Source organism: Branchiostoma lanceolatum, chromosome 1 (assembly GCF_035083965.1).
Source record: "Branchiostoma lanceolatum isolate klBraLanc5 chromosome 1, klBraLanc5.hap2, whole genome shotgun sequence".
Taxonomy (NCBI): Eukaryota; Metazoa; Chordata; class Leptocardii; order Amphioxiformes; family Branchiostomatidae; genus Branchiostoma; species Branchiostoma lanceolatum.
Genome location: NC_089722.1, coordinates 25014018 through 25029900, shown reverse-complemented (window position 1 = coordinate 25029900; position 15883 = coordinate 25014018). Strand labels below are relative to the sequence as shown.

The following is a 15883-nucleotide window of genomic DNA, read 5'->3' as shown; positions in this document are numbered from 1 at the left end:
GCCGATGCAATTTTACAATGGATATTTAAAAGCGACTTCTAGCAGTTAATGAAATAATTGCTGCAGATTTACTGTAGCTTCATTGTAGCTGCACAGTGATTGGTCAATTAGAACTACGTTAGCCAATCAGCATATTACAATGATTGTGCATCAAACATTGGTGTTGATTGGTCACAGCAGGAGGCATTGGCAACGTTAACCAATGAGAATAGACATTTGAAATCTAATGTTGATGATTACAAATCTATGATCTATTGCACTTACCCATTGGTTATTTACAGCCAATCAATATTTATCGCAGGGGACACATTCAGGTTACTTTGGTGGCATATTCCCGCAGATCAAACTTAGTCCACACCGATTTAGTCAATCTATTTTATTGGACCAATCAGCATCAACGTCACAATTAGTTGCAGTTCTACTCCATTCCGCTGAGAAATAGTAGCGTCCTTGTACCGCAGCGAGTTGGAAAGGAGACTTGAGATGAATAACAGACAACGCTGTCTTTAACAAACGTACGTTGGATAACGTTTGGTTCTTTTGCTTCCGGATATTCCACAGGTATTAAAATGACGCTAATCTCTACACCGGTGTTGACCCAATGTGCCACACATGACAAGTGTGCATGTTTGTTACACATATTCATTGCCATATTCCTTCATTTTCGGAAATGCAGTGTTGGATTGTAGAGGTAGACCTAATTGTGTGTTGTCCAATTTGTGTGCGAGTGGGTGTCCTTCTATGTCCCAGGCCTATCCTTTGAGTTTATCCAATCAGAAACCGAAAGGGCGAGACTCATTGACGCTTCATCAGGAGCTGACTTTTAGAACATAAAGGCGCAGACATGTAGGCACCTCGCATTACGCACACGCTTCCTCATCTGTCATACAATGACGTCAGAACATCTTTGATGCGTGTCTACTTGCAGTCAATCACTCTGGCACCTATGAAGCACCAACAAAAGGTTTCCGCTACCGCGCACAGAAACCATGGGGCTGTCAGCTGATGAACTTTTAGATTGATCACGATTCGCACGACCGCCGTCAATCTTAGCAAGCAAAATGATGGTTTCTTCTCCCGCATTACGTGCTTAAATTGTATTGAGGACTCCAAGCACGGTACGTAGGACGTACATGACACTGTAAGGTTTTAAACCATCAGCGTTTACCTAACATCAGGGTCGCTTGATTCATCACATTGAGTTTCCATATCTAACGAGGAAGGGACAAGGGTGCAAATTAATGTATTTGGCCAGCTTAACTTAGACATGACAGTTTAACTCTTAGCTTTAATTTCCTCTTTGTAAACATTAGCGTTTTAAACGGGTAAAATAGTCCAATATATGCTTGGATATGCTACATTTCAACAAATACAGCATATGCTATTTCTGTGATAAGTCTTATTGTTGGAGCACTAGGACAGCAAAATCCAGTTACTAGCTCTACATCGTCATCGATCAAAAAGTGCGCTTACGCCTCCTAGCGAACCAGTTCTGAGGTATCGAATACATTTTTCGGTAGGACCAGGGTCACTTGACAACGATATCGATCCCTTTCAAGGTCAACATTTGACCAGTCTAATGGAGGTAATATGACTTTGTAAAGATTGAAGGTCACCAGCGATACAAAAGCCCCTGACAGTTTTGATTTATGTTGGACGCATCCATATTCTTGTAGGTGCAAAGTTTATCTAAATCTATGCTACCTTCCGTTTTCTATTCATCGCGCGTAGTATCAGAATACTTTACGCGCTGTTAAAGCTTATAGAGACTAAATGCCTTTTTTTTATCAAATATTCATTGTCATGTCTGATGATGTCTCAATCCACCTCTTGACACTTGTCTTACTAAATCTCTGAACACCCCCTGTAACATAATCTTACAGTCGGCCTAATTATACAACTTACACCCAATCAGATTCCTGTTTACTTTGACAGCCGACCAATCAAATCGCCGTTGCTACCGGCGTGACGGCGGCCATCTTGTGCAACAACAAGTGTCAGAAAAAAGCAGGTCTTATTTTTCTAGCCTTGAAGGCAGGAAATGTCAATTTTGAGGCATTTCAGCAACCTTCCACGGTAAGTTCTAATTTTCTTAAGACTATCCTTATTACTGGGTTTATGAATACATATTGTATTGCAGATATGAACCAGTTTTGTCGCCTTTTAAAGAGCTAGACTTTACTTGAGTTAGTCTAGAGTGGGGAGGGGAGCTATAGAAAACATATTCCCCGACAGATTTACGTAAGGATTGGATTTGTTTTGTTTCCGATCAGATTGCTACGTGCTTTGAAACGTTTATGTGTTCCTATGTGCTGTTTATGTTCTACATAACGTTGTACTTTACGATGTATCGTGACAAAGAAGCCATATCCAGTCCGTACATAATGACCCGATGTGTTTTTCCTTGAGGACAGGTGTTTTTATCCTCCTTAATTACTCAGTAAATGATTACAGGCCATGAGTGGTTTATAACAGGGTCGATTCTTATACACACAAAACATTGGCTTCTTAAACCCGCTACATGCGCTTGTCCGGAGACAATATGGTGGGCAGCAGTAGAATGGCAGGCGTATAATGGTTAATCCTAGTTTCAGCCAGACACCTTATAGGTTTGGTTCCCATCGGGGAAACTGGGGATATGTTGTCAGAGGCTAGCCTGTAACTAGTCCAACTGTACTGTATGGATTCTACCATTTGGGGCTTTCTGTGAAGTGTTATATATGTCCTTTTTGTACATGTGCATGTGTCATAAATCACTTGCCAGTTATAGAAACTTATTTCCCTGCAGCATCTCTATGCTATCAACCATGTCTTTAGACCATTGAAGTGTCTAAAGGGGTGGTGCATCTTGGTTAGGTTATCCTTCAAAATGAGACCGTGTTTAAAGACAGAACTTAGATCTTTCTTTATCAATCAAAGAGTTATGTATAATAACATGTAAGCGTTGATCAGGTTTAGATACCTTGAATTACTATGATATTCTGACATTTCTGTATTTGTAAACTGCCTGGATGTATTACTAAGTAAGTTGTCTGGGTCACTATTCTTTACCAGATGGCAACAGTACAAAAAGTCACAAATTATAAACTTTGACACCTACGATCCTACATGTAAAAAAACTATTTTAGAATCTGTCTGAAATTCTAACAAAATCCTTTCTTTTATCTACCTTATTTCACCAGAAAAAAAGGCTCATTGTAAAACACTGAAATGTTTCTGGTTATGCTGAAAAGATACTTGTAAAGGGAACACTGTCAGACTCAGAGTGTTTTTGGTCAGGGATGTCAGACAGGGCAGCTTTGGAGGGTCCAGTTGTCAATTACACTGGTCCCTGACTATGCCCCGATTTTCCACTGCTTCTAGGATCACCTCCCCCAGGGGCAGGGCAGTGAAGCCGAAACTTGCGCTCGGGACGAGCGCATGTAGCGGGTTTAAATTGCTTTACTGACGCTACTGAAGCCTTTGGTCGGTTTTCACCGATGAATCCTCAAGGTATCCTCAAGGTTTTTGTTTTCAAAATGTCAAAGATTTCGAAGCTTGCGATTATGTGAATACTGAAGACCGTACAAGACCGTCAAAAAGTAAAAATATAGGAATACTTAAATACAGGATTATTCAAAACACCAGACGTCACAGAACTGTAGTTCGTAGTACCAAAATTCACTTTTTTTCTTAAGCTAGGATGTAATGTTATACATTATGTACACATTTCCTGATTTAACCCATTTAGAATTCTGTTTCAGATGTGATACCATTTCTGCCAGAAAGAGGACAGTGACTATGCATTTCCTTCTTTAAAGAACCAGCGAGAACAAAAGACCTGGCAGCCAGAAACCAAAGAACATAACAACAAGCTTACCTTCACATGTGTGCCAACACAGTAGATTTACCATACTGTTAGCTAGGCTGGCATCTGAGCTCATACAAACACTGCAAGACAACAACAGCAACATTTCTCACAAGTATGTAATATGAAGGGTGCCAAGATGCCCACCACCAGGACTCCCTCTGGCCGAACGCCCGGGTCGCGACCTCTGGGGTCCACCCGTCACTCCCAGCCTCCCATGTTCCCTCCCGTCGCGCAGTACAAACTGAATACTACACGGACGCCGCCGTATTCACCACGGTCCATGCCGACTGGGATCTACGGGATAGGGATGGGACTTCCCGCGGACTCCTCCCCACAGCCGTCCAGACCTGCCACAGCCAAACAGGAAGTAAGGATAGAGGAAAGGATCGTGTATATAGAGAGGGAGAAGGACAACACTAAAGAGAGGGAGCTGCTGGTAGGTAATACTGTTCATTGTGGGAAAGTCTGATTTCTGGGAACATGCAATATATGTTGATAGCTCATTAAAAGTATAGTGCAGTTCCATGAAAAGTGAATTAAAGGGCTCAAAATACCAATATTGCAAAAAAGCACATCAAGAACTTGGCAAGTTATGTGGAATACAGGCACAATATATTGTGAATTTCATATTGCACAAAACAGAAGTATAGTACAGTACTTGTATTCTAAAGTGCTCTTGGTTCTATTTTTACAACTCATAGGTATAAAAAGATGAACCCTTTAACTTTAAGTGCAAGTCAAGCCATTGCCACCCTTTGAATGGCTTATTTCCTTAGCATTGTTACTAAAATTTTGTCCCAAATTTCAAATCACAGGAGAGAGAAGAAAAGTACAAGCAGAAGATCAGCAAGTTGGAAAAGTTGATAGAACAACTGAGGTCAGAAATCAAACAGAGACAAGAAGACATCGAAGATCTACAACAGCAACTAATATCTAAGGTAAGGTTTCATACTGAGATATGTCAATTCAGATTCTTGTAGTCTTCCTTCCTAGAACCTGTGTTTTTCCTGTTGTTGACGGAATTGGACAGGTATCTTCCATTCCGTTCCAATTAATATTGAAATGGTAGTATCTAAAATCAACTTAAGTTATAAGTACATGATAGCTTTGGCTGTAATACAAAACAAAACCTACTTATCACAAATTTTGGACACACGATTTATCATGATACTTGCAGTAATTGCTCAAGTTAGACTCAGCAAAGTTGACCTGTTCACCAATGAGTGTTATGCATTAGAACCAGGATAGATACAGGCACCATGCTTATGAAGAAGTCATTAAACGCTTGCTCTAATCTTTGCTTATCAATGTTTAACAATCTATGTATTTATGTGCACTATATATAGGCAGAACAGTACAAAAATGAGCTGGAGCTGGAAAGACAGGCCCACGCTGCCACCAGACAGGAGCTGGAGAAGGTTCGGGAGGAGCTGGCACAGAAGGAGTCCTCAATACAGGAGATGAAGACTCAACATGAGGCAGAGATGGCCAGGATAGAGGAACAGGTAAACAAACTAGAAAGGCAACATTTGCGAGCAAATACAGCATGTTTAGCCATACTCCATACATGGACCATTCTAAAATACTTGCACTAAAAAAATGAATCACCCCAGTCCAAAATTGAGTCTTCCAGTAGCACCTCAACACAATATGGACCAGTCCACAACCATATCCACTAATTGATTAACAAATACACTTCTGCTAAAAAATGGACTTTTTCATAATCATTCCAGCTCAAAATTGAAAGAAATAATTAAAGAATCCTCCCCTTGCAAGAATGGGATATTCCGTGCCATTTCCATGTAAACCAGTCGAAAAATATCCGCTGAAAGTTACACTCTTGCGCATAATCAACCCAGTTCAAAATTGAATTAAAAAAGATCAACCCCAGGGAAGAATGAAGTTTTCCATAGTATACATATGAAGATTTGACAGGAGACGAAGGAAATGACCAAAAACAACATATTTGAGTCAATTCCAAGTCACCGAGAGGGTTTTAATATAATATTTGTAATATGTTTGAACTATTTTGATTAAAAGAATGTCTAAGTCACAATAGTTCTAAAGTGTTCAAACAATTAGCATTGAAACTTATAACATGTTTGAACTTATTTCACATACGTTGGAAACATTTCGAACGTAACTACACAAAAATCTCTTTATTTAGAACAGTTTCAAACCATCTATCCAAATGTTTCAATGTTCGAACAATTTGTAACAAAAGATTTTCACAATTGCCCTCAGAAACGAAGGTGCTAAGTCCTCCTGTGTGTTTCTGCCTATTTTCGGTGGCCGCGCTAGACCACCAGCGGATTTGTTTTGACGGAGCGTCACCCGCGCGCGACGATGTACACTGTTCGGCACCGCTAATATCCGGCATTTTCCCGCTCCAAAACACTCCACAAGACCCACGTTTTTAGTGTTTTGCCTCTTGTGCAACACGATTCGATTTGCATTACTAACGGGACGAAAATGATAGAAAAAATTCACCCCGTCCCGGCGTCCGTCCCAAAAACATGAACGACATGAAAATATATTTTCTTACAGATTCAATCACGAAAATCAACAGCATGGGATTCCAAATTTTCGCAACGGCCGACCATTTATCATGGCTGAACTTCCTTCCAAGGCGTGCGATAGATAAACATTCCCGGCACATAATAGTCACTAGTACCAGACTAACGCAAGCTCATGATGATAATAGGGAGAAAGTTTGTCAGTGAAGTTTGGCCACCAGAGGGTACATTCATTTAACGTTACAAGCTAGCGCAAAGGGGCGAATCATTGACCTTACCGGGGACTGACTCTACTGGCCTAATCATTCCTTTTTTGCCGAATTCTACGATCCATACGCCCGTACGTAGGACATGTAGGAAGGCCTGGTGGTGGACGCTACACATCACGGGAGACGCGTGTTGACAGGAGTGTCGCGCCAGTCTGAGGAGAAACGATCTCCCGTGTTGTGTTGAAGAATTTGGAGTTTGAAAATATCTGGAATAACTAATGCTAGAATAAACATTCACAAAATCATTGATTTAACTTGTTTTCTGTTATAAAATTTCCTAAACTGCAATTTAACCACTGAGTTTAAGGGAACATGGTGTTTTCCCGATAATCACGTTAAATGTTTATGTCCGGTCTTTCCTCCTCGTAAGCAAACTTCTAGCTTGGCCAGGTGCAAGGCACTCGGGGTCAACGACCTGTAGGTCATATGTAGTATTGAAAGTGACAGAAGTGGCAAATATTGTCAAGAAAGCCCAAAAATAAATCGTTTTGAATATATGAATGCCAAAAATGGGAATGTAGTCCTTTAAATATTTGTTCAAGCCACATATACAGCAAATTTCAGGTCATTCGGTTGAAATACCAGGGGGCAGGAGGCCAAGATATGCTAAAAATAGCCTAAAAACCTCGATAAAATCACTTTCAAGGTCAATATCAAAACAAGGAAAAGAACGCACATTGGTTTTTGCCTACATTACCTCTGTACCAAATTTCAGGTCATTTGGTCAAAAAATGACAGAGATGAATCCATTTGAAGATTTGACAGGAGAAGAAGAAGAAGAAGAAACATGAGAGAAAACAATATGTTTAGCCATACTTATGGCTAAACATAACAAACAAATACATGGACAAATTGGTATGGTTTTGGGCAGATAGAGACTTAACCATACTAGTTCTCGGATGGCAGGCTCGTGGAACAGATTAACAAGTAAAGAAACAGAATAACAATTTGTAAGGAACCCATATCCGGTCGCTGTCTAAAAGTCCAAAAAAAGTATGTTTCAGTGCCTGGACATGACAACAGGCAACAAAACCTTTATTTTGTATTTAGTGAAATTAATTTTATACTTGTTTTCAGACTATTAGTGTTCTGGTTATCACCGTAGATGATGATGATGATAAATGTTCTGATCTGTGTCACAGCTAAAACAGAAGATGACAGAGATGCAGGAGACCCATGAGAAGGAGCTGACTTCTCGAGACGAGGCACTAAGGAGGCTGAAGGAACACATGGCCAGTGCCCTGCAGGACAACTCCAGGTAAAAGTCCTTCTGGCATTAATATCAGTAAGACATCTGCAGTTTGGAAAACATATCTTTCAAGCTATCTCAATGAACTGTAAAATGATTGGGAGCTCTTTCAGTTGACATATGTAAAATGTTACTTTAAGCTATGATTTGTAAGTCATAAATCTCAAGATCTAGGGAAACAACTGTAAAGAACAATTGTAAAGCATCTGTTGATGGAAATTCTATCAATTTGAAAACAGTATGTACCAAGCCTGAGAACAACTGAATGACATGATAACTGGTGATGTTGACTTGTAGTGAGAGACAACGGCAGCTGGAGGAGCTGACTAAGGAGCTGAAGAAGATGTCAGAGGAGACGGAGATGCTGAAGAGTAAACTGAAGGGAATGATCGCCAAAAATAAGGTAGGATGGAACATTCCTTATTACAGTTAAGTGTTAGCATAAGATTATATTTTTGAAGACTGTACCAGACAGTGATATCATGACGGTCATGTTTCACAACCACCAGTTGCATGCATGAGTCATAGTAGTTTCAGAACTTGATATTGTCTCTTAGAACTTATATCAGAGTTACAATAGAATGACAGCTACGATTTACACCACACGATTTACACTTTGCAACATTGAGGGAGACCTTAACCTTACCCCACCCCTCCACAGGGTCATGACTGTAAGAACTGTGCAGTACTGAGTGAACAGATTCAGAAGATCCAACTTCAGCTCAGGTTAAAGGACAAGACAATAGAAGAGAAGGAGAAGGGCCTGCTGGAACTCAAGCAGCTCTGTATCAAGTTTGAGAAACAACTCATGCAACAGGTGGGTATCCAGAAATAGGACAGATAAAAAAAATTCAACATCAAAGACAAAAGAAAAAGAATGGGATGGCAGTGTTTGTAGACATCTAATTTGCTATCTATTCTCTTGAAGTGCTCCTTAAGTGGGTCTACATGCCTTTTTCTGTAAGGCATTATCATCCGTATTAGTCTATGCCAGTCTATAGTACTCAAAGTCAAAATAAACTAGTAGCTGCATTTTGGGTGATGCATAGTCATCATGGTCAAATTTAGCATAGTATGTAGTAGCTGTATTAATTTACTGTAAAGCATGCAGACCCCTTTCTATCAGATGCATTGATAGTCCATGTAGAACTTTATACAGCATATCTAGATTAAGTTCTGTATTGGTTTTTTCTACAGGACAAGCTGTTACAGGAGTGGCAAGTGTACTCAGAGCTGAGTGAGAGAGTCAGGAAGTGTTAGACAACTTGTATCTAAAGCTGCCACAATGCATGTAGTGTTTTTGTCAGAGTGCCCTGTTACAATTTGAAGGGACACTTTCTGAATCGTAACATTGAAATTTAGGAATGAAAATTTCTCTAACAGGAGCTTTCCATTGTATTTTGTCTTCCTGAAGTGTTTGTAAGTCAGTGAGAGGAATATGGCTGCCATACATTGATCTCAGAGAATCTTATGTTATTAGATGTCGTTTTAATTGTTTTTCTAGTCCTTTGTTCCAAATATGTTTGTACTTTTTGTGATTGTAACACCTAAAAACCCAAATACAAGGATGAATTGATACATACTGTTGAACAAAATGCCATGTGTTAAACCTTCTCTACCAGTATTTCTATTTCTTGTTTATAGATAATATGGATCATTGTGGAAATGCTACTTTTTCACCTGTGTACTAACTTAGCAACAATCTAAATGTGCCAGCATGAAAATTACTGAATGAAATGTAAATACATATTGTATTTCAAAGTAGATGGAATTAAGAAGTTTTACTTTACATTTTCAATCATGCGATACCAGTACTAAAGGACACATTTGAGTCAATAAGGCTACAAACTACAAACCAAAATCTCTCGTCAGGGCTGTGTAGCCTAGGGAATTAGAATTATTAAGAAAGACCAGAAATAGAAGTGTGAAAGAAGGTAAGACAATTAATCGAGCAATGATTCAGTGTTTTATCAAACTTTAGAAAGCTATCAGTCCTTCCTTGATAACTTCTCAGATGTGACCTAGTCTCATACTACTTACTTTAGAAGGTACTTAAGAATTCCCTAAGTAGTGTTTACTCGATTCAAATTGAAAATATGTTGATGCTTATGAAATGAGGTACAGTGTTCCATGTAGACTTATATTGTCAGATTGAGATACGATATTTCATCATCAGTGATTCACCTCAGTCCCAATATGGGCAATTTGTAGACATTCATGCATGTAGACAATCAAATCATGCTAAATTTCATTGGAGTAGATATTGCAATGCTGTGCTGTGTGTGTTATTTTTAAGAATATGAAATGGTCAAAGAGATATTACCATATTTACACATGCTGAGCTTTGTACAATATGCAATATTAAAGAGATTGATGAGCAAATAAACATGTATTTTCGAATCCGTATACTGTATGAAAGTCTGCTTTTTCTGTGTCAATGTTTTTCACTATTGATGCATGTGTGGATGGATGGATGAAGGAATGAAATATGGTAGGTAAATATAAGACAGTTGTATGGATAGATTGAAGAAGGTTTATAGACATCCAGGGAATAAGATACAGCTTACACAATACAAAAGTTACTGTAATTCTTATTTCTTTCACTGTAACTTTTATGTTCACTGTCTTCACGGTCACCTCTGTACCGTGAACTTACCATCACCGTGAAAAAGCCTTGCTGCCACCATGAAGTTAAAGTTCAGTGAAAATGTCCGTTTTATTTAATACACCGTGAAATTTTGCAACTGTGACAATAAAGTGAATTACTGTGCATGTATGCCCTTTTCATTTACAACATCCTTCCCTAAATTCTTTCAAGTGAATGAAATGATCAACATGACAGAGAATAGCCTTATGTGACCTTGAAATTGCACCTTCTATCCCTTGAACTCCTCGTCCGAGTGGTTGGTAGTTCAGCGCCTATCAACAGTGTGCATTGTTAGATGATATCGCTAGATGCCGCTGCTGTACTGCATACCAGAACTATCCTGGGAACGTGTGGAATAGTTCAAATCATTATTTCTAGGGGATGTATTTTCAGTATGATAAAATGTAACACCTATGTAATTCATTTATGTCTTCTTTCAATAGAAGACTATGACATTTGCATTTTTTTCCAAATTATATTTTCATAATTCGTTATGGTTAAAGATGTTTTACCTCTGTATAATTTGCTATTTATGTAACTAAGAGTTACCTTCTTCATAATGGAATCTTCCATTTTAGCGCGCAAAAGTTTGTATGAACAACATGGCGACCAAGCGAGATCTGTGAATTTTGCTGGTCTTTTAAAAGGAAGAAACGGTAAGTCAGTCTTGATTATGCTAGCTTAAAATAATACTTTATTGTAAAGAAAGAACTGTAGATTGTAGGACACCGAAATGTGGGACTGTAGGGATTGGACAAATCGTGAAAAAGCGGGCGTTTTAGGAGGGGAGGGGGGCAGCTGAAGATTCGTTACCTCAGCGCGGATTCTGTCACCGTCGTGATAAATACTCACAAGGGCAGCGCTTTCTCGTCGACTTCAAACTTCTACAAGCCTCCCTGTGCGTTTTGCCGTCGTCTGGCGCAGTTTTGAAGACCATCGTGGCATGTTGTGCCTTGACTGCTGCTCCCTTGTGCCTGCTCGAAGTAGACTTGCTCACCGAGAGCTCGAGCTTCCTAATCAACAACAGATGTGCACTATAAAACTTCGCCAAAAATAGTTACTCAGTCAAGCGCACTTGACTCAAGCAACTGGATAAACCTTTGAAACCAGTCAGACGTTTCAAACAGCAGCCGCTATCTTTCGTAAGTGACTAAGAAAGGATCTGGCAGAACCAGGTTTTATACCATTAATCTCTGAATAGATAAGTAGTTATAGATTTGTTTCTACATCAGAAGCACACTAATGGCTACCACACGTTAATCCTACCGTAAAACTGTTTTTCGTTTGATGAAATATGATTTATGAAGCACCAAGACCTGAATACCTGTATCAAATCAGTATCATGTTCTGAAAGTGAGAGGAATTTGGTGGAGATTCTTGGACTGTGGATTGTGGAGTCCTATAAAATGATAAATCACATGTACAGGAGGTAGGGTTAGTGCAACAACAACAACAACACTCAGCTGTAGAGTCCATATGTGGCTTCTGTCTACTTTGCCCCATTATCAAGTAGAAGAGGTTGGAAACCTCACAGGCACAGCTCTTCTGAAGTGCAGACACTAGTTGAGAAATGATAGTAATGATAGTGCATAAGTGATACAAGACTGTCAGAAGTTATAGTGCTAGTTTATTACTACAGGATCCTGTTGTATGCTTATCGAGTCTCCTGGACCACTCGTAACTTAAGAAGTTTTCAGCATCATGGCGGTGAACTGTCGCCAACGGTACGTCTTCCAACTGTCTGGATTCTCCGGGGAGGAGAGGGACGATCTGACTTCTAAGATACAGAAACTCAAAGGAATCTGTCTTCAAGAACAGGTAAGATGAATATGAAACCTCGGACAAATACAGTGTTTATCCTTTTTCTTTAACACTGTAATACAGACATTGTTACTGGAAGATTGATGCTGAACTTAGTTGAGTTTTCAACAAATGTTTTCAACAAATCTCCATGTTTAAGTTGATAATATACTCATTATATATGCATAAGTTACATTGTACTGTTACACGTGTACTACTGTATTATTTGTTATGCATATACATGTGTATTGTGAAGTCTCTTCAATTCACAGAACTTTTATCTAACTCATGGTACTATATTGTGTGGAGACAAAAGCAGTATCAATTGAAATGTAAATATAAATGCATGTCTGGAACACACCTTTTCTTATGATAATCTTTTGTTGAGTCACTATCATGTCTGCACCATAATTTCCATAACAGTACATATGGCAGGGTCTTTTGTCTCCCATACTTCACACCAAGGCTTTAACCTTCAACTACTGTGTTTCTCCCCAGCCCTACAAGCCCAGCTGTACCCATGTCATCTCCAGTAAACCCTGCAGGAGTGAGAAGTACCTGGCTGCTTGTGCTGCAGGTAAGGAAGCTGAACTGATTGTTTTGTTTGTTTGTGCTGCTTCTTGTTTGCTTCTTTTTTTTTCAGTAAAGACAGTAGAATGTATGTTTGCTTTGAAAAAAAGTTTTTGATAAGAAATTTTTGCCTGATAAGTTATGAATGTAGAAATGTTAGCGAGTTTGTTTGTGCAGTGCTTACTTCTTATTTTTTCAGTACAGACAGTAAAATTTATGTGTTGCAGATGATAAGTTCTGTACTTGCCTTGGAAAAATTTTGTTGATGAGATTTGTTGATGAGAAATCTTTGCCCAATAAGTTACGTTTATGAATGTAGTAAAGTAAGTAAGTTTGTTAATCTCAGAGTCTTATTCAGTTGTACTTGTAGAGATTGAATTGTTTTTAAACATTGCCCAATAACTTCTCCAGGAAAGTGGGTCCTCACGAGGAAGTTCGTAGATGACAGTGCAGCAGCAGGGAAGTGGTTAGACGAGAGTCCTTACGAGTACGGGCACAAGGCCACTCTCCACAAGGCCTTCTCTGTAACGTTACAACAGGCACCTCGGCGCTGGCGACAGAGGATTGCTAAGGACACAGTGGGGGCGTTTGCCGCATGGCGCTCCATCATAGTCGTGGATGACCAGAAACGCAGAGCTGCGTATAAAAGGTACAGCGAAAGGCAATTAATTATTATTTATAGTTATTATTTTTCAATTCCTATTATGTTGTTATTGATAATGATTCAAACAAAAATAGGCCTCGTCTGATGGTTTAGAAGTGTCCGTTTTTATGTGATATTACTCATCACGGTATCATCATCCACATTCATTGCACTTAATATTTTGATGATTTATGTACAGCCTAGCCGACAATGAAAAGTGTGTAACATGATTTATCAATGTGTTTTACTTTTACATTTCAGACTGTTGGAGTCAGGGGGAGCAACTGTACTGAAGGCCAAGACAGTGGCCCACAGCCAGGCTGTGTATGCCCCACAACTCACCCACGTCTTCTTGGAGAAGAAGTATGATTCTGCTTTCCGCATCTTGAGGCGTCGCGGGGTTCTGTGTCTGTCTCCAGATTATATTGCTGAGTTTCTTCTACGGGTAAGAGTTTTGAACAATATTCTACCTTTGCATAATTATTGATGAAATTCTATCATACCAGTGTTTTCCTTGTATCGTTTGTCCTGGACATGATTTGGGTTTTGATTTTTGGGTGGCAGGTAGCTTTATGATGTCAGAAAGAAGTGGTGTTGGTTTGTGCAGCAGCATTTTTGTTCAAAACTTTCAAAGAAGATAACTGAAGAAAGAAAGGACATGTTTCCATGATTTGGGGCATGGAGGTAGCTCAAACAGATATGTTTTTTCTTACAGTTTGTCCAAATTAAAAATTTGGAATCTTGTGTTTTTCATGCAGTCATTGAATAATTTTCAACAAAGGAGAATCAAAAGTTAGTTATGTTCTTGGTTTGTGTGTAGAACCCTCCAGCGGAGCCTGCTAAGTTTGACGTTGCTGTGTACGCTGCGTCGTCATCAACTCCACAAGTGTCAGCTTCAGCTGTGGGCGACCAGGCCCATGGTGTAACCAAAGGAGATAGGACTAGGAATCAGGTGCCCAGGGAAGCAAGAGGTGGAAAGGAAACTTCCAGGGACACAGGTATGGATGGAGTTGAAAATGTCTTAATGATATAATACTCGTTTAAGAGTTTGCAGCACCTGAATCTCTTGATGTATGGTGAAAATCAAGACTTTGTTGTATCTTTGAGTTCACTGTTGAAGCAACAGTAGCAACACAATGGATGTACCTGTAAAGTGTTTGTGGGTGTGATGAGTTTGCAATGGAGAAGTGACTGCAAAAACCATGAATATTTCAAGATTTACAGTGCTACTTTAGATAGGAACTATCAACATTTTTTCTGTGACATTGTGTCAGAAACATGTTTGATACAAGTTGAGGTATATGTTATATGATAACTCTTACCCTTGCTCCTACTGTAGAGATCAGCAGAGTATTGAAGTCTGTGTCACCAAGTCAGAAACAACATAGCCTGAGTAGACTCAACACCAGAAGTAAGTGGATGATTATGACTACTAGTATAATATGTACTGTACTTGAGTTATGGTCAGGTGAGGTCTTGAAATACAAGCTGGTAAAGGTGTACAGATGATAGACATAGAAGTTGGCTTCAAAGTTTGATGCAGATTATTAGACTTGAATTAGTGATGAAGGCTACAATAGCAATACTTTGTTACTTGCTTAGAGTTATTGTTTTGGGAATAATTCTGAGGAAAATCTTTTTCTTGCACTCACAGGTTCAACATCCAAACCCTCCACTCCAAAGAAGAGCTCTCCCGTTGTTGAGATAATGGGAAAATTGTCCCTCCCTAGCCCAAAGAAAGTAAGGATGGCGTCCACCCCTGAGAAGGTGAAGAAATGGTCCTTCTCTACTCCCGAGAAAGAGAAGAAGGGGTCATTTTCTACCCCAGAGAAGAAGAAGAGGTCTTTTTCTACCCCAGAGAAAAGAAAAGAAGGATCTTTTCCCATGACAGTAAAACTAAAAGTGATAAAGGAGTCTATGCCATCATCCAAGAAAACAAGGACGAGGTCCTTTCCAACTCCAGAGAAAGTGAAGAAAGAGTCTATCCCCTCGCCAGTGAAAATGACAAAGGGGTCTTTCCCCACAGTTGGGAAGGCAGCCCTCCCCACCCGGGAGAAAGTGCAGATAATGCCTTCTGCCCTCCAACTGCAGTTAGAGGGCATGAAGAAACGCCCCCTACTGACTGACAGTGGGAAGGACAGGGACACGTTGCAACTCATGGCTTCTAATAAGAGAAGAAAGGTAAATCTTGATAATGATTGATTTGATTTTTTTCCTTCAGCCTTAGATTTTCAGCATTGATGTAATGTAAAAACAATATGTCAATGTGGTGTTTCATATAGTTTGCCTTGTAAGAAACATTAGGTTACATTTTTGATGTATGTTAAACAGATGTACCT

At 39.4% G+C, this 15883-nt stretch overlaps 2 protein-coding genes across 2 annotated transcripts; both read left to right on the top strand.

The window, feature by feature from the left end:
* The first annotated feature begins 1946 nt into the window (after positions 1-1946).
* LOC136444073 (golgin subfamily A member 6-like protein 25) lies at positions 1947-10287 on the top strand. Its single transcript, XM_066441548.1, has 8 exons — positions 1947-2076; positions 3744-4286; positions 4666-4788; positions 5197-5355; positions 7778-7893; positions 8182-8287; positions 8546-8701; positions 9082-10287. The coding sequence occupies exons 2-8, from the start codon at positions 3972-3974 to the stop codon at positions 9142-9144; spliced, it is 1038 nt and encodes a 345-aa protein (XP_066297645.1). The 5' UTR covers positions 1947-2076; positions 3744-3971; the 3' UTR covers positions 9145-10287.
* Positions 10288-11089: 802 nt separating this feature from the next.
* LOC136444042 (uncharacterized) lies at positions 11090-15753 on the top strand. The gene is made up of 8 exons (XM_066441501.1): positions 11090-11187; positions 12171-12349; positions 12830-12908; positions 13313-13550; positions 13806-13989; positions 14365-14542; positions 14884-14955; positions 15199-15753. Exons 2-8 carry the CDS (start codon positions 12233-12235, stop codon positions 15744-15746), a joined length of 1416 nt encoding a protein of 471 aa, XP_066297598.1. The 5' UTR covers positions 11090-11187; positions 12171-12232; the 3' UTR covers positions 15747-15753.
* Positions 15754-15883: the final 130 nt, after the last annotated feature.

Bases quoted from the DNA above. Each gene is read 5' to 3' on its own strand.
- LOC136444073 (XM_066441548.1), top strand. From the start codon at position 3,972: ATGAAGGGTGCCAAGATGCCCACCACCAGGACTCCCTCTGGCCGAACG. The intron at 4,789-5,196 runs GTAAGGTTTCAT...CACTATATATAG, and splicing joins AACAGCAACTAATATCTAAG to GCAGAACAGTACAAAAATGA. The intron at 8,702-9,081 runs GTGGGTATCCAG...TTTTTTCTACAG, and splicing joins AGAAACAACTCATGCAACAG to GACAAGCTGTTACAGGAGTG.
- LOC136444042 (XM_066441501.1), top strand. From the start codon at position 12,233: ATGGCGGTGAACTGTCGCCAACGGTACGTCTTCCAACTGTCTGGATTC. The intron at 12,350-12,829 runs GTAAGATGAATA...GTTTCTCCCCAG, and splicing joins GAATCTGTCTTCAAGAACAG to CCCTACAAGCCCAGCTGTAC. The intron at 14,956-15,198 runs GTAAGTGGATGA...TTGCACTCACAG, and splicing joins GAGTAGACTCAACACCAGAA to GTTCAACATCCAAACCCTCC.